This window comes from Lepidochelys kempii, chromosome 13, assembly GCF_965140285.1.
Source record: "Lepidochelys kempii isolate rLepKem1 chromosome 13, rLepKem1.hap1, whole genome shotgun sequence".
NCBI lineage: Eukaryota > Metazoa > Chordata > Testudines > Cheloniidae > Lepidochelys > Lepidochelys kempii.
The window spans coordinates 17917912-17940593 of record NC_136392.1 but is presented as its reverse complement, the minus strand read 5'-3'; the positions used below and the strand labels follow the sequence as shown (position 1 = coordinate 17940593).

At 44.0% G+C, this 22682-nt stretch overlaps 1 protein-coding gene across 2 annotated transcripts in view; it reads right to left on the bottom strand.

Annotated features, from left to right (window-relative positions):
* Window positions 1-22682, bottom strand: part of PREX1 (phosphatidylinositol-3,4,5-trisphosphate dependent Rac exchange factor 1) — a 224603-nt gene that overhangs the window by 72293 nt on the left and 129628 nt on the right. For both annotated transcript variants that reach the window (XM_073309488.2, XM_073309490.2), the window contains exons 7-11: window positions 19671-19804; window positions 15958-16073; window positions 14333-14482; window positions 9892-10039; window positions 2107-2207 (exon numbers count right to left, since the gene is read on the bottom strand). In XM_073309488.2, the coding sequence (XP_073165589.1) occupies window positions 2107-2207; window positions 9892-10039; window positions 14333-14482; window positions 15958-16073; window positions 19671-19804 (649 nt within the window). The remainder of the gene's footprint in view (window positions 1-2106; window positions 2208-9891; window positions 10040-14332; window positions 14483-15957; window positions 16074-19670; window positions 19805-22682) is intronic.

Below are 22682 nucleotides of genomic sequence, written 5' to 3'. Positions count from 1 at the left end.
AGGTCTCAGAACCCACAATTAGGGCTCCATTTCTATTTAGGCAAGTAAATAAGACATCGGTGTCACAACGGGAGCTCCTGGGTACTGAGCACTTTTGAAAATTTGGCCCCTTATTTTGTTGCCTAAATGGGAGTTGAGCATTTTTGAAAGCCTGGCCCATCGTGTGAGTGCAAACGAATGACTGTGTCTGCACGTTGGTGGTGGAAATGCATGTGCATGGGGAAACCTGGTGCTGCTGGTATTAGCACACAGCAAGGAAAGGCTTCCCTGTGTTGTGATTAAGAGAAGACAACAGACATCATTTCTTAACACTGTTATAATCACCTGGAAAAAGCCCTTGTGGAGCTGTAATGCCAACAGATTAGTCCTAAAGCAATACAAGTCTAATTAAATAGCTCCCCTCTTTAAACGGGATTAGAGATTGCACAGACTTGTGGACAGCTGGTGACTTAAGACCTTAAGGAAAAAAATTCTTATTCCCTTCATGAGCATTTTCCAGCCACATACACCTAATGGCTAGAAACGGGGCACCTGCTCTTTAAATTGTACATGACTGAGTTATTCTGCTTTCTGAAACGGAAAAAGAATGGGAAAGAACAGGAGAAATCTGGGTTTTGAAGGGTACAAAAAGCAGAAGAAAAATCATGCTTGACTAGAAATACGGGGAGTGGGTCAGATTTTCAAACAAGTCAGGTGTGCAAACGCTCACGCAACCACTCATACAAAGAGGGCTCAGAGCCTTAAAAATCTGCCCTAGGATTTCATGTAGAAGGGACATTTCCTGGGCTTCATCAGCAAAGTCACATGACACTTTTAAAAAGATATGCTCTTGGAAAGTGAGCTGGAGGGGACAGATAGTCTCCCGCCCCCATTACTACCTCACTGTATGGCTAGGAATCTCACGGCGTAAGGAGAATACTGTGTGTCTACCAGAAAACACTCCTATCTTCTGCAGCTCCTAAGGCTGACCCTCATTTTTGAAGGGAAATTGTCAAATGTCTCTACACTCAGTCAGCCACAGCCCTCCCTGTTACTCAAGTCTCTGGCCCTTTCCTGACTTGCACAACTCGGCTCTCCTCTCTCGCGTTCCATAGCAGCCATCAAGACTGAAATTGTTGCTCAAGGCTGGATTTTTAAAAATACTAAGTGCAAATGAACACACCATTTTTAGGCCTGTGTGTGCGCGCGCGCAACTACTGAGATGGTACACGCAAGTCAAGTAATTACAGGCATAAATGGCCGACTAGGTGTGTTTGTGCATCTAAAGTCTGAAAATCTGGCCCTCAGAGAAGACATGTGCCTGGACTGTCATAGATGAGGGCACTGCGCCTGGAATACTGTCCTTCTATTCCCTTGCTCAGTAAAACAGCTAAGAGGCATGGAGAAAGGACCCACTTACTCTGTAATGCATTTGTCTCAAACTCAAGAGTCACTTTTCCTCCATATGCCACTATGTTACCCAGTCCTAGATTCAGAAACGGCCTTGATTTTCACAAGACCGTCACATAGCCTGTCATTGGAGAGATGCGGGCTTTTCCTCCATATGCCACTATGTTACCCAGTCCTAGATTCAGAAACGGCCTTGATTTTCACAAGACCGTCACATAGCCTGTCATTGGAGAGATGCGGGCTTTTCCTCCATATGCCACTAGGTTACCCAGTGCTAGATTCAGAAACAGCCTTGATTTTCACAAGACCGTCACATAGCCTGCCATTGGAGAGATGCGGGCTTTTCCTCCATATGCCACTAGGTTACCCAGTCCTAGATTCAGGAACGGCCTTGATTTTCACAAGACCGTCACATAGCCTGTCATTGGAGAGATGCGGGCTTGCCTTAGGATGGATGCTGAGTCATTGTTATGACACAACTACCACAAAGGTGGCCCCCTCATGGGAATAACTCCCATTAATGCTAGTTGGAGTTAAATGCCCTCTCACAGTGGGACAATGAGGATTTGAAGCAAACGTTGAAGGAAGCTGTTTGAATGTCATGTGGTTACAGTTAATGTGTGCAGGTAACAATGTGAACAACTGCAAGTGCCCTTAAACCAATGTCTCCAGTATCTTACTAAGATCTGGCACCTTGCTATGACACAGAGCACTCACCATGATGAATGATGCCATTTTCCAACAGAGCTTGTCCCAAGTTGACCCCTTCCTCCGGCTTGCTTATCTCCCCAATCTCCATGAGCCAGGATACAAACTCACTGCAAGGGGAAGTAGAATAGCAAAAGCAATTAGCTCTCTCTCCCTAAGGGCAAGCAAACATGTCTCTGCCAGACATTAACCAACCACTGGTGACTCTTCTTGAAGCACCGCATTAACATCTACATGACATTTCGGCTACAGTACACAGAAGGGAATGACGGCGCCTCTTCTAGACAGCTGGATTTCCTACATTTCTGTGGGAAATGGTCTGCAGATGAAGCATGTTTCCTGTGGGAAACATTTCCCTTAATTCTCCAAAACTAGCAGACTTGGAGGGAAAGAAGATCCAATTGGTTCAAAAAGGGCTACAACAGAGACTTCTTTTAATGAGCGCTCCAGACTCCCAAATGAGAGCAGGAAAGGAAGGTGTACTAATGCCCTTAAAAAACAATAAATCACTGATAGGGAAATGATATTTTTACCCTGGTATCCATCAAAGCAACGTACATGGCTTGAATTGAAAGATATATTCATCTTACTTCACTGGGTCTGATTCACCTCCCTCACTGGTTTTGCACTGGGGTAACTCCATCATCTTTAATAGAGTTACATCATTGTAAATTAGAGTAGACTCAGATTGAGTTCAAGTCCTGTTGATAGGCTAATTTAAGGTCATTGCATTAAAGCTGGTGCCTGTCTTATAATTAAATGATTATCAATCCCTCCTACCCTACTAAAAGTTGGTGGTATGTGGCATACTAATTCTGAATGAGCAGGTGAATCACAGTGCTTTGACACATAGCTTGTTTCTATGATGAAGGCAGAGCTGCAAACAGGGCAGAGGAAAACGTCTGAATACAGTTAGCTATGTTGTGTGTGATTCAAGAGTGACAGTATGTATAGAAAATATAAACATTGCCAGCCTGATGAATGGGACACAGGCAGTGCCGTTGGGGGACCTAGCAAGTTTGTCGGTTTAATCAGGGACTACACCAGAATATGTAAAATTCATCGAAAAGAACAAAAGGAATATTTGAAAGCAGAGCAACATATGGGAACTCTGAGTTCAATAAACCAGTTGAGTGCCTGCCAATTTGTGTAAGGCTGTTGCTTATCAAAACCAGCATCCATGCCTCCAATTATGGGCTTTTAATGCAGCATTTTTAGTCTTTCTGTGTTTATCACAGGCTGAGTCATCCCCGCCCAGGTAGCGTAACTGTTTTGCTTTTAGAACAACAACAATAAGAAACAGCTTCAGCTTGTTGAGGGACTACCATGGAATGGTAATGGCAAAAAGAAAGCGGCAGAACTGCTTCGTTACACCAGCGTCATCTCATAGAAACCAACAGTTTGTAAAAAGACCAGAGTAAAACAGTGATGTACCAAGCCCAACATCTTAGAAGGGTCTCCCAGTGATTCTGAATAAGGAAATAAACTATCAGAGAGATGGGTGGGAATCAAATGCTCCACTCCCATTACTGGGAATAGGAGTTGTGCTACCTAATTATGTGCCTGCAGAATCACATGCATGTTCCATTGTACCTCTCTGGCATAGCTCCCAATAAGCTTTGCAGGTGCAAACGATACACTTGTGTGCTAACAGGTGTTAGATTATTTAAAGGGCATGTACAAACATTAGAATGTGCAGAGGTGTTTGCAGCTGCAAACTTGCCAATGCATGATTTTGTGTGTGCACAAGTAAAAGCTGAGGGTTGGAAGACTGGCACCTAATACTTTAGGGAAAGAGTAGAATCATAGAATCATAGAATATCAGGGTTGGAAGGGACCCCAGAAGGTCATCTAGTCCAACCCCTTGCTCGAAGCAGGACCAATTCCCAGTTAAATCATCCCAGCCAGGGCTTTGTCAAGCCTGACCTTAAAAACCTCTAAGGAAGGAGATTCTACCACCTCCCTAGGTAACGCATTCCAGTGTTTCACCACCCTCTTAGTGAAAAAGTTTTTCCTAATATCCAATCTAAACCTCCCCCACTGCAACTTGAGACCACTACTCCTCGTTCTGTCATCTGCTACCATTGAGAACAGTCTAGAACCATCCTCTTTGGAACCCCCTTTCAGGTAGTTGAAAGCAGCTATCAAATCCCCCCTCATTCTTCTCTTCTGCAGGCTAAACAATCCCAGCTCCCTCAGCCTCTCCTCATAACTCATGTGTTCCAGACCCCTAATCATTTTTGTTGCCCTTCGCTGGACTCTCTCCAATTTATCCACATCCTTCTTGAAGTGTGGGGCCCAAAATTGGACACAGTACTCCAGATGAGGCCTCACCAATGTCGAATAGAGGGGAACGATCACGTCCCTCGATCTGCTCGCTATGCCCCTACTTATACATCCCAAAATGCCATTGGCCTTCTTGGCAACAAGGGCACACTGCTGACTCATATCCAGCTTCTCGTCCACTGTCACCCCTAGGTCCTTTTCCGCAGAACTGCTGCCTAGCCATTCGGTCCCTAGTCTGTAGCTGTGTAGTATGTGAAATAAATCCTGTATGGAGACACATAGAATCATAGGGTTGAAAGGAACCCCAGGAGGTCATCTAGTCCAACCTGCTGCTCAAAGCAGGACTAATCCCCAATTTTTGCCCCCAATCCCTAAATGACCCCCTCAAGGATTGAGCTCACAACCCTGGGTTTAGCAGGCTAATGCTCAAACCTCTTCCCCATTATGACAAACACTATGAACTCCTCTTGTCGCCCCGGCGATCCTTTGCTTTCCCCCATGGATTAATGGTGAAGAAGGTAGGATATGTCTTTTCTTTGAGCCAGTCAATGTTACTCCTTGTCTGCCAGAAGGGGTCATTAGCAAATGAAATGAGGAACTAAGCCCCAGGGACTCATGGAAGACCGAATTAGACACTCAGGGTCTGATGTTAAAACACATTTAGTTCAAAAATTAACATGCAATTAAATTGTAGGCGAAGTTACCTGCAATATTATTACCTTTGTGCCTGGAAGTCATGAAAATCAAGTAACTGTGTGTGCAAATGATCACTCAGCTGTCTACCTGGCAATTTGCACGCCCACCCCCTCCTGCTTAACAAATGTATGAGGTTAAAATTCCATCATCCTGTAAATTCCCAATTGTCCTTCTTTGGCTTCAAACAGATGTTTTTTTGGCAACAGTCCAGCAGCTGCCAATATTTCTGGGTCACATACTTCTCAGAGTTTATTAAGTCTGCAGAGCAAACACTTATTTTGCTTGAGAACCAAATGCCATAGAAATCTTAAAGTAGTACTTAAGAAAACCATCTCACTTTGCTAAAGGCTTCAGGGTCTTTGGAGCAGCATTCAGTTATTTTTCTCCATCAGTTCTTAGTTTTATACTTAAAGAGAACTGTTTTATATTGGGGAGTCCCAGCAAACTCCAGGGATCTAGTTCTACACAAAAAAAGCAGGAGCTGGAAGGGCTGTAGCCTCCCTCTCAGATCTGGGGGCAGATCCGCAGAGGGTATAAATTTTCATAGCGCAAATCAATGAACAATTTGTACCAACTGAGGGTCTGCCCCCTGGTGTCTAAACACGGTTTCACTCCCTGGTCTGTATGTCTGGAATGGAGTACACCACTCTAGAGCTTAGCCAGAAGCCCAGCACACAGCAAAATTTCCCCTAAAGGTAGGGTTGCCAGGCATCCAGTTTTCGACCAGAACGCCTGGTCAAAAAGGGACCCTGGTGGCTCTGGTCAGCACTGCTGACTGGGCCATTAAAAGTCTGGTTGGCAGTGCAGAGGGGCTAAGGCAGGCTCCCTGCCTGCTATGGCTCTGTGCAGTTCCCAGAAGTGGTTGGCATGTCCCTGCAGCTCCTAGGCCCAGGGGCAGCCAGAGAGGCTATGCATGCTGCCCCTACCCTGAGCGCCAGCTCCGCATCTCCCATTGTCCAGGAACCGCATCCAATGGGAGCTGTGGGGGTGGTGCATGCGGGTACGGGCAGCGTGCAGAGCCCCCTGGCCACCCATGTGCCTAGGAACCACAGGGACATACCATCCGCTTCTGGGAGCCACCTGAGGTAAGCGCTGCCCAGAGCTTGCATCCCGAACCCCCTCCTGCACTACAACCCCTGCTCCAGCCCTGAGCCCCCTCCCGGAGCATGCACTCTGCACCCCTTCCCACACTCCAACCCTTGCCCCCTCCCGAAGCCCTCACCCTGCACCGTCTCCTGCACCCCAAACCCAGCCCTGAGCCCCTTCTCTCACTCAAACTCTCTCCCAGAGCCCATACCCTGCACCCCCTCCTGCACCCAAACTCCCTCCCAGCATTCAGCCCCAGCCTGGAGTCCCCGTCTGCATCCCAAAACACTCGTTCCTTGCCCTACCCCAGAGCCTGCACCCCAGCCAGAGCCCTCACCCCTCCCACACCCCAACCTCTTGCTCCAGCTTGGTGAAAATGAGCAAGTGAGCGAGGATGGGGGAGAGCAAGCAATGGAGGGAGGGGGATGGAATGAGCAGGGGCGGGGCCTCAAAAAGCAGGCAGAATACGGGCAGGGCCTCAGGGAAGGGGCAGGGCAGGGTTGTTTGGTTTTCTGCAATTAGAAAGTTGGTAACCAGTGCCTACCACAAATGTGTTAGTTAATTTGGTGCTATTTGGGAATGTCGTTGAGTCACATTCTACTACATACATGATTTCAGTGTTAGCTGTATGCACCTGTGTGAGGGCAGAATTTAGCCCTTGGTATTTAAACATAATCTCTCTGAGGAATTGTCTATAATCCTGCCTTTCTATTTCAATAAAATGCACTTTAAAGCCCTAAATATATGGTCATCCATTTCACTTGTCACTTCAATCGGTAGAAAGTGGTATAGATGGCCAATTTAGGTCCTGGGGGCAAGAAAGTGCTTGGACACTTTTGCCTCAGCTTAAATAGGGACCACGGGCAAATACTCAGCTCTGCTCGGCTCAGGTGGGGTTGGGAGATGGGGTAAAGCTTGTTATAAGCCCCCTTGGCACTTGTCGGATCCCTGGTTTGTACCCAGCATAATTTAGATTAGTCTTAATTCTAAATTCTGACAGCCACATCACTTCTCCCAACTCCTGAAGTTACTGGGTTTCTGCTCCTCAAGAAATACACAGAAAAATCTTTCCAACCCATTTAGGTTGCTCCAATCTGCCCAGACACATTTGAAACTTTCTAGGGTTGCTAACCCCTCTACATTGCAAAACTCAGGGAAAAAAGTACAAAAAGCAACCCTTGTGGCAAATGCATTCTTGGCACTAAAGCATCCCTTTCACAGAGTATGATTATTTGCATACCTGGATGGTCTGCCAGTGCACCTGAAGAGAACTTAGCAAGGTGGATTTACTCTCTAATAAATCATTCCTTGGAATCCAATTCCAGGGAGAGTCCAAAAAATAAATACACTTGATATTTCTATAACTCATAACATCAGAGTGTGGGAGGCAGTTATGGCTAGTTCACAGCACATCAGTGTTAGCTTTTTCCTCCACAGCCACACTTTCTCCCTTGACTCATTTAGAGCTATTGCTCTAGTGCAGTAGGATCCTGCGAGATAGTCTAAGGGCAAGAGTGAAATGAGTTTAGCAGCCTCAATCTTATTCTCAGCTGACACATGCTTGTACCTCAAAACCACCAAGCACCCACTGGGAAAAATTAGTGGGTCATCTGCACCCACTGGCAGCCAAGACCCCCTCCTCCCCACCCCATCTCCTCCTCCGCCACCTTCTCTTCCCCCCCCGAGCATGCCGCGTCTCTGCTCCTCCGCCTACCTCCCAGCACTTCCCCCCGGCCGCTGCCAAACAGCTGTTTGGTGGCGTGCTGGGAGGGAGGGAGGGAGGGAGGAAGGGGGAGGAGCGGGAACGTGGCATGCTCAGGGGAGGAGGCGGGCCGGGGATTTGGGGAAAGGGTTGGAATAGGGGCAGGGAGGGGGCGGAGTTGGAGTGGGGACTTTGGGGAAGGGGTTGGAATGGACTTAGGGCAGGGCCACATGGAAGGGGTGGAATGGGGGCAGGGCCGGGGCAGAGAGGGGGTCGAGCACCCAGGGGAAAGCAGGGAAGTTGGCGCCTATGCACACAATTCAACACGACAGTAACTTCTTCTTTGAGATCCTGGGCTGGAATGGCCCACAAATGTGCAGGTCACCACTGAAATGAATTGTTCAGGGCAAGCCCAGGAATGGAATGGCAAGTCTGCAAAAAGGCTAAGATTGAAATGCATTGGCTGAGCTGTACTGGGGAACCAGGACTAGAATAGCAAAGTTGCTTTAGGTAAAGGCTGAAGTGTACTGGCAAAGCTACTTTTTATGGAGAAGAGTAGCATTCTGGATGAAATAGCAGTGACACAATAGTTCAGGATTAAGGTGCTTTGGTAGGTCATGGGTCCTAGGAGGGATCAGGATTGTGGGACATTGGCAGAGCTGCATCAGGTTTCCAAGACTGGAATATCAGGCTTGTTGCCAGGCAGGACTGAGGGCAATGAGCAGAAGAAAGTGTGAAACATTTACAATACCAAAAAGAGTATGTTTAAAAAGAAAGAGCTTGACCAGGAAATTCCATGACTCTTGAAACTAGATAAAATACAGGGACTCAGCAAAGGAGGGAGGGATAGCTCAGTGGTTTGAGCATTAGCCTGCTAAACCTAAGGTTGTGAGTTCAATCCTTGAGGGGGCCATTTAGGGGGATCTGGGGCACAAATTGGGGATTGGTCCTGCTTTGAGCAGGGGGTTGGACTAGATGATCTCCTGAGGTCCCTTCCAACCCTGATATTCTATTGTGAGAACACAACCCTTTGGTCTGGCACTTCTGGTTGCCCATAAACTGGGAAATACTAGAACTTGCCTCACGTCCAGAGCCAAGCTTTCCATGTGAATGTAGCAAAATAAAAAGGAGTCAAGCACTTTCACTCTACCAGGAATACCAATCTGTCCATCAAAACTGCTGTCTGTCAGGCATAAAGACAGTGCATCACTTCCACTTCACATACACCCAAGGGCTGCTGCATGCAAACCACCTCGCTACAGTGATTGGGAACAGGAGGGAGGGGAAGTATCTGGATAAGCTGTCTCTCAAAATTATTTTTTCCCAGCTGATAATTTCAACTATAGGCAGTCGAGTCGGAAAAGTCTTCTCAGGTCACCAACTCTGACTCCCTGTGAGCTGTGCAGGACATTTCCCTACAATAGTCCCACTAGTGCCTTATCTAATCTCTCCTTGACCACCTCTTGTAATGGTGCTCTGGCAGCTCCACAGTGTCTCTTCCAAGACATAATCTCTGTGACGGTTAAGAATTATTTCCTAATGTCTAGCCTGACTGAGAGAGTTTTCTCCCATAAGAAGGTCCTTTTTATCCCTTACTTCTACAAGACATGAGGTCTCCTGTTCAATTTATGTTGTCTCTGGTGAGCAATAACTAAATGAGCACACTCTAGATTTGATACTGAGGCTGGTGTAGCTCTACTGGGTTCAAACGTTGCTCATAAAGCATCCCCTACAGGTGGGCTATCAGGAGGTTAGGCTCTTTTCCTTACTCCTGTTGCCGATCTGAAATAATTGTTGTGAAATATTCCACAGTGGAATGTGCTGCTATTGTACAGCCTGCACAGAGCACTGAATAGAAATTAATGATTAATTTTAATGAACTGCAGCTGTAATGGGGGTTATGGCCTTTCCGATTAAGCCCTGGCAAAGCACAGCTGATCTACCCTCACAATACCATCCACAGAAAACCCAGTCCCTTTGGTTAATTGGCATGAAAGGGCCTTTTCAAACCAAACACCACTTACTTGCCAAGAAAGCACTTGGGAACAGTGCTTAATTTTCTCCTCCTGTCTTTGATAAGGTTCACTTTCTTGGTCATCATCATGTGATACAGCTTCTCTCCTTTCTCCGCAATCATGACGTACGCATCCCGCTCCATCCCCAGTTTCAGACCTGGAATACAAAGCAGGGGTTCCCTCAGATCCTGGCCATCAAAGCATTCGCTCAAAGCCAAAAGTTGAGGCCAGACGCATACACAGAGCACCAGCAGCCACACGGGACAATAAGAGTTTATGGCAGTGTCTTATTTTACAAGCATTGGAAAAGTGGGCCCCTTCACAATCTGGATGCAAAACTGACGGGTGGTTCAGTGCGCAGGTGAAGCTTGCAGCCTTTCTTCTGAGTTTCCCATGGAGATCATCAGCTCAGAAACAAAGGACCCCAAACACGAGGCTTCCATCACATCCCACATAGTGGAATGTTCTCAGAAACATGCACTGAGAACATGCGCGAGTTGGAACGAACAAACAAACAAACAAACAAATCATTCCCCATTCACTCCTGGTGCTGCTGTAACCCTCACAAGAATTAGTTCAAGATGACAGAAATTTTGTCAGAACAGATGATTTTAAGAGACTTCCATCATTGGGGCCAAAATTCTGTTGACAGTAAATCCAGACCCTGACTTAAACCCAATCTAGATATGAATGCTGATTCCTCGGCTTACCGCCAGTAAATAAGCTGTTTATAAATGCCCCTGTGCTAGACGATACACTGTGGCTACCATATCAAGCAGCCAGCTGGAGAGATACTGGATGACTTAGGCAAGTGGTGATGGGATATAGGAAGGGTGTCACCTTCCAGCTCTCAGTTTGCATGTGGCCCAATTTAATCATGACTGAAAGTTGCAACAACCAGACGGCTAGTCTGAAATCAGCCTATTGGTCTGACTCCATCTCCTAGTGAACATGCATCCATGTCACAGCTGGCCTTTCTTATCTTATGAAAGACCATGGAAACTATCTTTTTGCCCTTGCCATCGAGGGTTAAGGCACTTGGGTGGGACAGAGCATGGAGGTAGCACACACTGCTGTTGTCTGTGCTGTACCTGTCTGGCAAATGAACAGAGGACTTCATTTTCCAGTTATTTTATTCTGGCACCTTTCACCAGCAGTACATTCACTTTATAGACTAAAGCAACAGCCTGAAAGGCTAGTTAGATAGAGAGATACATAATTATCTCTAAAGGATGCCGAGTTTACCCCTTCTAGCCTTATTTTATGCTTGAAGAAATAAAGTTGAACATAAATTAACACCTCTGATAGCCACCAATTATTCACCACAGTGCCTTTGAGTTTTTTCAAACGGTTATTGCATTTGTTTCATAGGTTTGGTACCTGTGCTTAAGAAGTGAGAGTCTTATGCAATATTTCATTCTGCAAAGGTAGCATGTTTCATGTATCCAATATCTGCCTAAAGGTTTTGGTTCTGCAGACCTCCTGACTTAGTATTACTTCCCCTATCCTATGATCTGATTCAAATATGTATGCTGTTATGTGTAGCCAAAGCTAATTTGCAATGTGAACTTGTGATAGAAAACAGCCAGTGTAATAGTACACATGTTTCATTCTGGTCTGACATGACCGAATTCCCCACACTCCGATGTAAACAGCAGACTAGAATGAACATTCTACACAGCTCATTCCAGGATCACACAGAATTGGGAAGCTCACCAAGGTTTCTAATCCAAACACTGATAGCTCTGTGACCTTGCAAGTACTGAGTCAAATGAAGCTTTCCAATAAGGTCTGGAATGTCTGACATGATAGTCGTGTTTATCCAGAGTTCCTGTCATCGACTGCCACGTCATTAACCAGGATGATGAAAAGCAGCCGGAAAAAAAAAGACTGAGTGGCTGATGCTGCACATAAAATTTTGAGAAATTTTCCATTTAAATATAATTTCGCTTCCTTCACCAAGATTTTCTGTATTTTTTTCCTAAGGATTTTGTTGTGTATTTTTATTGTTGTTGTTGTTAAGAGTTCAGCTACCCCAACAGATGGTTCCTCACCTGAGTCAGAATTCTCTGTTTGAAAGGCACAATAATAATAATTGATATTTCTCTGTAACTTTCCACCTGAAGATCTAAAAGCATTCTACAAATATTACATTTCATACTATGGCCCCAAAGTAGGAAAGTATTGTTTCCCCTGCTTTACAGAGGCACACACCGTGGCACACAGTGGATGAGGTCATAATTATCAAAAAGTAACCAACAATTTTGAATCAAGGCTGTAGAATTGGAGTCCGTGTCTAAGCAGAATGGACCCTGGGCGCCGGACAGCAGCAGAGCATGGGGTGGCAGCCAGGACCCGGGGTGTGGGGCGGCAACAAAGACCTTGGGCGTGGGGTGGTAGCCGGGAGCCCGGGGGTGCTGCAGCACCCCCCGCACCCGTAGTTCCCGTGCCTATGTATACCAGCAAAGAGCCTGTATCATTACAATACTCTAATTTTTAAGTGTTCTTGTGGTTCTGCTTTGTCCCCAACCATCCCGATGGTTGTCTCTTCTCTCCCCTGCCCAACCATTTATTTAACCATGGTTCTGTTTGTCTCACCCTTTCTCTTTTGTTTCTTATTAAACCTTTCTCTCTTTTTTATTTTTAACCTGATTGCACAAAACATCAAGCTGCCATAAAACAAGAATTTCATCTGCAATGAAGATTTGGAGTGACTTGGGCTAGTGTTCTGAGCATAGGCCTGGGAGCAGGAACTTCATTTGAATGAAAAATGCTAAAGTAGCACAGCAGGATCCCTCTGTTAGAATGTGATGCAGAATTGATTAGTGAGCAGAGACCTCCCAGCCTCCAATGGTTTGAAACATTCTTTAAAAAGGTAAAACTCTCTCACTGGCCTTCAGAGATATTCCTTCTCGTATTGATTTTGGCCTGAGGTTAGGAGTTCACTTTCATTTATGCTATGGCTGGACAGTATTCTGAAGCTGGTTTCCCTATTATTGGCAGGTACCTTGGCATTCAGCTATGACAAGGCATGCTATCAATGATTCTTGTATTCCAAGATAACAGCCCACATTGGAATTTGTATTGTATTACACTACTCTGTACTGCATTTTATCATGCCGTAAAGTATTGTATTATAATAATTAGAGCTGGGATTTCCAAAGCAGCCTGAGGGATTTAGGCACCTAACTCCAATTAAATTTCAGTGGGATTTTGGTGTCCATCTTCCTTAAAATCCTTTGAAATTCCTAGTGAAAACCAGGATCACTTAACATTTATAGGGCTTAGGTAAAAAAGGGGTCTCAAACTGACCTAAGTTTGTGCTGGCAGAAGTAGGTAGTTACAGCTGCAAATGAGGCCAACTGCACCCACAAAACAGTGCCTGCAAAATGGGAGGACACTTCTATAGGTCAGGCTCCTAATCTCCAAAGTGCTTTGGAAACGTTAACTGGCCACACCTCTGCCAATGAGTTATTGTTCCCATTTTGAAGATAGGGAAACAGGCTGAGTAGTCAAATAACTTGTCTGAGGCTACAGAGGGAGTTGGTGTCAGAACCTTTTCACTCAAGGATTCCTGGCTCCCCATCCTGTGTTTAGGCTCCATCGACATTACCTCTCTCTTACAGAACAGTTCGATCAGACAATCATGTGTTTCATTCAGTTCCAGAAAGATAAAAGCGACACAAACATTTGCACAGATTTGTCAGCATTCCTAGTCTGCGAAGTCCAAACAGTCCCAAAGATGTTCTCCCTGAATTGTTTTATTTCAATGCACAGCCCAGAAACATTTAGGTTGATTCCTTGTGAGGATGAGATTGTAGCACCGCCTGGCAAAAGGCTGTTTTTTTCCATCTTGCAGACTCTATTTACAAATAAAAGACTTAAAAATCGATTAAGTGTAGACGTTTCAAAGTGCTTCAATGCACAAAAGAAACTGACAATTTGATTCCTGTAAATATAATGATGCATGGGGATTAAAATGCCATGGGGTAAATTAAGAAGTAGATGCTTCCAGTCACTTGATTCTCTTGTCATTAAAGTTGGCCATTAAAAAGCCACTGTCATATGGAGGAAAACTTTAAGAAACTAAAAAGAAAAGGAGTACTTGTGGCACCTTAGAGAGTAACCAATTTATTTGAGCATAAGCTTTCGTGAGCTACAGCTCACTTCATCGGATGTAAGCTGTAGCTCACGAAAGCTTAAGCTCAAATAAACTGGTTAGTATCTAAGGTGCCACAAGCACTCCTTTTCTTTTTGCGAATACAGACTAACACGGCTGTTACTCTGAAATCTTTAAGAAACTAGAACAGCTTCTCTCTCCCTCTGACACATTCATAGTCACCCAAACATGTACGCACACATCCATGTATGCCTACACACGTGTTCACATACACAGTGTCTCTCCTGTGTGAGTCACTCAGTGCTGTTAGAATATATGCCATTCACTTACTCTCTCTCTGTTCCCTTTCCTTGATTATAGCATCCAGCCATTTCTGTTTGTCCTCTGGAGTCTTGGCCATACAGACAAACCATTTGTTTTTGGCAGTGTTGTGTATCTTCCAGCCATTAGTCACCGTGTAGCCATTGCTGTGGTAATCTGCTGCAAAAACACAAAGCACAGCCCAGACAGTGAATGGAAGGCCTGGCCCTTTAATGAAAACAAATTAACCTTGGACAACTTTGGACACAATTTCCATATTTAAATGCCCTGAATTTCACAGGTGCTGGACACTTGCAGCTCTCTTATGGAAGTCAATGGAAACTGAAGGTGCTTAGCTCCTCTGAAAATCTAATACTCATGTAGGTACCTATCTTTAGTGTGCTAAGTTTGAAACTTGGGTTCTTGTACATTATGGGCCTGAAACTGTGACTGCTCAACAATCAGAAATCCCACTGATGGCAGTGGGAGTTCCATGCCTGAGGAGCAGTCCCTCAGTCAGCAAGAGTCTGAACAAGTCTCATTCCAAGAGCCATGTTAACAGTGGAAGTCCGCAGTGGACTCACCGATGGCTTGAGTTCCAGTGAAAATACACTGATGTATTTATGTTTTGTATTAGACAAATCCCTTAGTGCAAGGTCCTGCCAAGGAAAGTGAAAAGTGTCAAAGTACAGCCTTAGAGGCTGAAATTCTCTCATCACCCCAGCATAAATGACATATGGCAGGGAGTGGCAGTGCACACCTGGAAGTGACACACACTCCCTCACACATGGACACATATACACACCGTGTTTTCCCAAGAGATCTCCTCTAGTTCAAACAGTGATTCATTCAGGGCACTCCTTATGGCCTGTGTTATATAGGAGGTCTGACTGCCTGATCACAGTGGTCCCTTCTGGCATTGGAAGCAATGAATCCATGAACCATCCCCTGGTTTTTCTGCTACAACCCAGACCTACAGCAACCTATAGTGTGAATCCTTTTCAGTCTCCATGCTCCATGTCCATGGCCTCAGCCCCAAAAGGGGCCTAATTAGTGATGCTTTATAGCTTGGCCTCATCGTACTAGAAGCTTTCAAATGAAAATCCTTTAAAGAAAATATCTGGATCTAAAATGCTGAGTGAAAAAGAATCTGCTCTTTGTCAATATTCTCCATTCTGAGCCTCCTGGGAATCCACTAGTTCCTCCCCACAACTTACATTGGGAGAATTTTTGCATTAAGAACATAGGACTCTTGCATTGTCCCCTTAGCCTGCCCCTGGCCTCAAGGACAAAATACCAACCCCATGACCCAGTGCAATAGCAAGAGGTGGGCCACTGAGGATTTGAACTGAAACCCACTAGTTCTTTTCTATCAACGCCAAATTCCAGTGCCAGCCCACAAGGACAGTAATATCTGATCATATTTCATTCATGGCAGCAAATCCTTTATAAATGGCTTGATTCTCAGGGTAACAATTGACAATATTTCAGATGACAAGAGTATATAATACTTTTTGCTGCTCACATGGGGCCTGAGTCAAAGGCCCAGGGAAGGACCCAAACTGCAACCAGATGCAGTACTTTTGTACTTTGCAGTTTACCAAGAGAGGCTATGGACCTGCTCTGTCCTTAGAGGGAGAAATCTGATCTCTTACCTGTCCCATCTTCCACATTCTCCACTTCCATGACCTCTGTGTTTATTCGGCCCCTGAAGATATAGAGGGATCCGTTGATTGACTTGGTACGTTTAGACGCCTTTTTCCCAGCAACTCTGCAATTAGGAATCAGAAATGCAGTTAATAGCTCTCCTTTATCTTTGCCCAGAGGAAGAGATTGGAGTTTGTAAATGTGTTGGCTTTCTTTTAAAGATCTTTAAAATAATTTGCAGTAATCCTGTTTCAATTTACTTTATTAGGAGCTGGGAAAGTAACTATTAATAAGGCAGTAAAAATAATATACTAAATGCAATGAAAACCTGGGGCTGATGGATTTATATTGTTACCAATTCTACATGTGAATAAACAAGTGTAGCTGATAACAAATATCTTGCTTTAAATCTAGTGAACACTAGAAACAATAGTTCCACTCCGTTTGAGATATATTAAGACTAAAAAAAACCACCATGCCAACTGCATCCACATTATTCCAATTTCACTTTTCATGGGGATCTGACCATTTAATATAGTAATTCAATTATTCTATTGCACAACATGTCAATGATAACTATGCCATGTTGTCAGCATAGCAAAAAGATCTAACAGCTGCATTTTGCAAGATTTAATGAGCATTTTGACCTCTCTGAGTTTTGCTTTGTTGTGGGTTTGAACCAACCAGAAATGTCAGCACAGATTTCAGTGGACACAGCTGAATTCCACATGTTATTTGATGAAACCTCCAGTTTCGCATGATTTTGAGGTAAAAAGTTAAATTTGGCCTCTGTTTGGTTGACAGTTTTTGGAAACTTTCAGAACCTCCATTCTGAGTTCCTAGCTGGCAGTGAAACACACAGAGGCTAGTGTTACATGGTTTGCTATATGCATTTTGAAAGTCTTTGCATGTTGCATTCATACTATCATTGTTTGGTATAACAGCCCCATTGATGCAACCTTTGCATCAGAGTTTGTACCCTGATCATTCAATTTACAGAAGAATCTCTGTTAAAGTGTCTTGTTAAAAAACCTAGGAAAGGCCTTTTCACTGTTATGTCCTGGGCCTTTATGCATAGAAGATGTTTAAAACTATCCAGCTGGCACCTGCTGTGCTTTAATTGGCTCTCATATTTAAAAATAACCCCACTATATGAACCAGCACAAAACTGGCCAAATGAGCATTGTTTAAGATGGCAGGTGTTCAAATTCTGTGACATTAAGGGGCAGCCGTCGTGACATGCCAGGAGTCCAAGAGACATAAATAATGTTGCGATAAAAAGAGCTAGTCATAGAATTTCTGTTGAAATGAAAAACAGGTGTCAGAGGTCGGGGCAGTAGAGAATCAAAAAACTTTTGTGAACATTATCTTTCATTTTCCAGCTAGCACTGGTGATAAATACAAGTTGGTGATGATCAGATATTTACATGCAATCAGATTGACAAGGGTTGAAATCTTAGAGTCATTAGATCATTTCCTCAAGGGGACTGAGTTGATTCAAAAGAGAAGCTCTCCAGACAGCCCTGATGAAGACCTTCGGATAGACAGCCAATTTCCCCAAATGAGGCATATTATTCCTGACATCAGGACGCAATTTGAACAGCAATCAAAGCGGCTTCTAGCGTAACAAAACAATACTCAGCCCTGAAAATCTGTGTCATCAGTTTGTCAGACTTTGCTAGGCCTCTGTAAAAGATCAAACAGCAAACCTGCGTTTAAAAATCTGGGTCCGGACTCTGATCCCAAACCCATTTTATGGTGGTGTAACTCCACTGAGCTTAACAGATCAACTTCTGATTTACACCAGAGTGAGAGTCCATATTTTCCAAAACAGAGCAGCAGCATTTTGTCTTATTGTTGACATTTTACTGAAAGTTGTGGGCCTGATTCTGATCTCAGTTACACTGGAGTAAATCAGGAGTAATGCCAATGGAGTTAGACCAGTTAAAATCAGCGTAAGTGAGATCAGAATCAGGTGATTAGGCTTTAAGCCAGGCACCACTGTAGAAAGTGTTAACTTTCACAAAATCTGCATCCCATTAATGTGTCAGTTGTTTTCATGCAGCTGGCTGACAGACAATGCTATCACTTTTGCATAGACTTTCATTTCCACTCAGGACCAAATTATAAATAGCAGCTAGACAAGGGAAATATCCAAAATTAAAGTAGCCTTTTAGTCCCTAAATATATCTTTCATATTATGCAATGCCCAAAGGCTTCTTTGAATACTCTGCTTTTTAATGGAAATCATATTCTGGAGATTTGGACAGTCCATGTTACGTTATTGAAGAAAGAGAAACAACACTGATCCCTTGGGGGAACTCAAAGCGTTGGAGCAGCCTGGTCCGATCCCACGCCAGAGTACAGAGTAGCTCAGTAATGTCTGCTGTGCAAAAACACAGACACTTGCTTAAAAGGCAGTGGAACATTTTGTTTCCTAAAACTTAGTGTTCCAGGAAGAGTGCAAAAGGGGACGGGTTGTACCAACCTAAACTACAAAGAGAACCAGAGAGCGAGAAAGCTCTTAGGCAGGCCAAAACTGAGCAGTAAAAGGTCAGATCCAACATTCTGAGTGTGAGGCTTCCTTCAGGAATGATTTGTAAAGGGGGAAAAGGAGCACTTTTAGCAGAGAGAGGAGAGGAGAGGAAATTGGTGAGGGTTATGAGAGGGGATATAATAGGAAGCAAGGAACGAAGAATGAAGGGAAAAGTAGGGAAAGGGGAAGGTGTGGGGATGAGATATGAGCCATGAAGGAAGAAATAAAAGTTGAAAGGAGAGTTAAATCAATATAACGTGGACTAATTGCTGTAGTAGCTATATCTGTGAAGAGCCTTGCACACTGTCAATGCTACATTAGTAATAATAGTTTATGCTAATAGGGCTATAAGGTGGCAAGATGGGAGAGTTAGTGTTACCAGGAAAAGAAGGGAAAATAATGAATACAGTTCTGTGGCTGGGAGCCTGGAAACCCTGGGATCCCAGACCCTGGGGCAATCCTCATAGGGATGTTGCCCCACAGCCATAGACCACGGAAGCCCTGGGGTCCCTAAATCTGAGGCCCATGCTCCCCAGCAACCCACCAGGGTTCCATGGACACCAAGCCTATGTTTCAGCGGAAATTCGTCAAAACTGACACATTTCTAGAGAATATTCCAGTTTCAATGAATCTGCGTTTTCCGTCAAAAAAAACCTCTGTTCCATCAGAAATTTCCTAACCAGCTCTACTCCTGTGGCCTGTCTTCTCCTTCCATTCTCTCTGGACTCCTCCTCTTGTCTCCTCTACCCTCTCCTGATTTCACATCTTTCAGTTGGCCCCTCTTCTGCTTGGAACAACCTGCCAATGAATAGTGGCGAATTGCCCTTCTTCACAGCATTCCTGAAGACTCACCTGCTCTATGAAGCTTTTCAGCTGTAAGGGCCATACCTTACTCTGTTTCTTCTGTGCTGTATCAATTCATGCCTTTAGATTATACATTTTTCAGAGCAGGGACTCTGTTACTGGTCTGCACACTTATCCTGGTGTATAGCACTTTGTATGTCCACCCGACTGAATGAACAACAGTAGTAAAAGCAGATGAAAGGAACAGATAATAAACCTCTGACTCAGTCCTAGAGGCTGATGGGAGATAGCATAGATGATCGGCTGTTGCTGTTTTTCCCCTGGTGGAAGAGGTACATTTAAGAATTATCCCATAAGCCTGTTAATGCCTCTGGGGCTCACCTGGATTTCCGCTTGCAGTAGACCAGAAGGTTATCGAACAGAAAAAATGTTCTCTCCTGGATGTTTCCTGCTGAGATTTTCAACAAAGTCCCTTGGAGCAGGAGTTGTGTGCAGATATCAGTCAGATTGGACCCCTAGAGCAGAGAGAGACCATTTTATTTATTTTACCTTTTCTATTCTGAGGGTTCAAACATCGTTACTAATAATCTATGCATTTGTTTATCACATCTGTCACAACTAGAGCTGGGCAACATTTTTCAGACAGTTTATTGCCCCAAAAATGCAGTTTCGGGTTGACTGAAACTATTTGTGAAGCAGAGTCAGATTTGGCTAATAGTTTTGGCAAAGAAAGAAAGAAGGGAGAGTAACGCATACAGCTCTGTGATATTTGGTTTTGCCACTGACCTGAAAAACCAATTATTTACTCAGCTCTAATCACAACTACTGAATGGTGAACTTATCATAAGTGAGATGGTAAATCTCCTCTTTCTTAATTTGGAATGTGACTATTTGTACTGTCCTCTCCCTGGAGTTTAAAACATGTCCTTATTGAAAACCTTATATACCATGATAAGAGTTCCCTGTTCAAATCAATGATCCTTTCTTCATAAGAAATCCCTTTGAGTCCCAAGACTGTTGTATTGCCACCTGTGTACTCTCTCCAGAACATCCGTTAGACTCTGTGCCCAGCATTGCAAATACTACAAGTTGTAGCCTTAAGAATGGGCAACGGAGCCTCCCTGATATTGCAGCTTTGTCATGTTCTCTGTTAACCATCTTTCTAGAAGATGAACTTACTAGAGATCCATCTCCTCAGTCCTGCTGTCAGTAGCATAGATAGCTGCTCTCCTTCCTCAAGTTCTCAACAAACATGTCCAAGTTAGAAACAAACCCGTGAAAATCATATGGTTGTGTCTTATATGGGCCAGGTTGTGCTCTGCGACAGTCCATGTGTACAAAAAACAATCACAAAGCTGGCTGAGGTAGCTGCTCAAGGATTCCCCAGCACAGTGGAGTTCCTAGGAGACACAGGGCCGCTGTAGCTGGTTCCTGGCCATCCTCTCCTTGTACCATTGTACAGAGTATGGATGGAGTGTCATTGTACTTGGTTGATTCCCAGCTAGTGAAACAGACTGTTGAGGACTTTTACATTTGGCACAAATTAAGTGGTAGGAATGTTCTAAGTTGCACTGGGGGCTGAACCAGTTCCAGCCAGCTCCATGATCAGAGGGTATAACCCTCTCTTCTTCCCCCTAAGCCTGCACCAAGTACAGTTTGGCCACTCCCTAGGGTCTAGCCCTATGGTCCTATGTTTAGCATTATTTCACAGGCACCGATAGGCTTGGAAGTATTCTATTTTTATCAGTAAGATGTGGGTAAACATCAATTTCACCATACACACACAAACTGATGAAAAATATTACTATAGATAATTGAAATTTGCAAATAATCAAAGTAAGAAAAATGCTGCTTGAGAATTTATTAGTTTGATTTACGGTTATTTACTTTGTATATTCTGACATGATGTTTGCAATTTGTGTTTTAACACTTGTAAACCTTTAACTTTTTGAATCTCAATGCCTACTGTCATGAAATAATTATTGTCTGAACCTCCCATTGTCTAACCCCGCCCCTCATAATTTCCTGCAACTGTGAAAATGTAAAATGATAAAAATAGAAGAAAATGCTTAAAAATAAACATTGATATTATCTGTCAAAATATGAAAAAACCCACTGAATTCAAATTACAGCCAATTATAAAATGATTGATCTGCCTCAGCATTAACACATCTCTTTACGATTCCTGCTGTTCTTTTAAGATGGGAATTTTGCTTCTCTGCACATATCAGATTTGGGGGGAACCTAGGGTATCAGCATGTAGTGATTACACAGGGAAAACAGTCTATATGGGGTGTCCCTAACTGATTACTGTAGAATATCTTCCATTGTTCTTTGCAGTGTTGTTGCAGCCATGTTGGTGCCAGGATATTAGAGAGACAAGGTGGGTCCAATAAAAGATAAAAACCTCACCCACCTCATCTCTCCCCTACAGAATTGTCAGTATGTACTAAATTGAAACAGTGTATGAACTGGTTCTGTGCTAAACAAAAGCCCCATGTAAATTATAAATTATACTGCCCATGATTTAGCACAGTTCCCACTGAGAAATGAATGTGAGCGGGGTTCATCCTGGCAAACAGACCCTGCCCTCAAAGTGCAGCTGTTTCCCTGTCCCTGACATAGTATAGTGCATCCCATCATTACATTATGTCTCGGAAATGGATTGAAACAACATTAGGCCAGGACTCTGTCCTGTGCATGGAACTGAGCAGGGCTGTGGAGGAAACATAGAATACTTGGTGAATATGTTGCAAATAGAGGCATAAGTGAGAAAAGGCTTTTAAAAAATGAAAACAGTACCCAATGATAAGCTGGATTGAAGTTACACGAGGGTTACAGTATAACTACAGCAAAGAAGGCATTTCATAGCGTGGGTACCCATACCCTTAGAAGGAAAAGGAAGAGAGAGTACAGGAGCAGCAAGATGTCACCCTGTTTCACATGCTGGAAATAATAATGGCAGTGCAGACTGCAAGTGGGATGAAGACTGGAGACCCCACTTGGACATCCAGCAGGACAGGCAGAGTCAGGGATGCCAGTAAAACTGCCCTGGTTTATTTAATTAGACACAATCGAAAACGTAGAGCTCCTCCCAAATTAGGTGTGCAGATTTAAACTGAAATGAACAAATTTAAACTGAGCTGCTCTCAGATTCTCCAGAGAGCCATGCAGCTTTCTTGGTAATCATAAAAAGCCTATCTAGTATATCAAGGTGATATTTGCTGGCTTTTTGACAATGTACGTGTTGTGGATTAAGCCTGCTAGAAGCAAAGGCCATTGTTGATCTAGAACAGGGGTGGGCAAACCTTTTGGTCCGAGGGCCACATTGGGGTTGCAAAACGGAATGGAGGGCCGGGTAGGGAAGGCTGTGCCTCCTCAAATAGCCTGGCC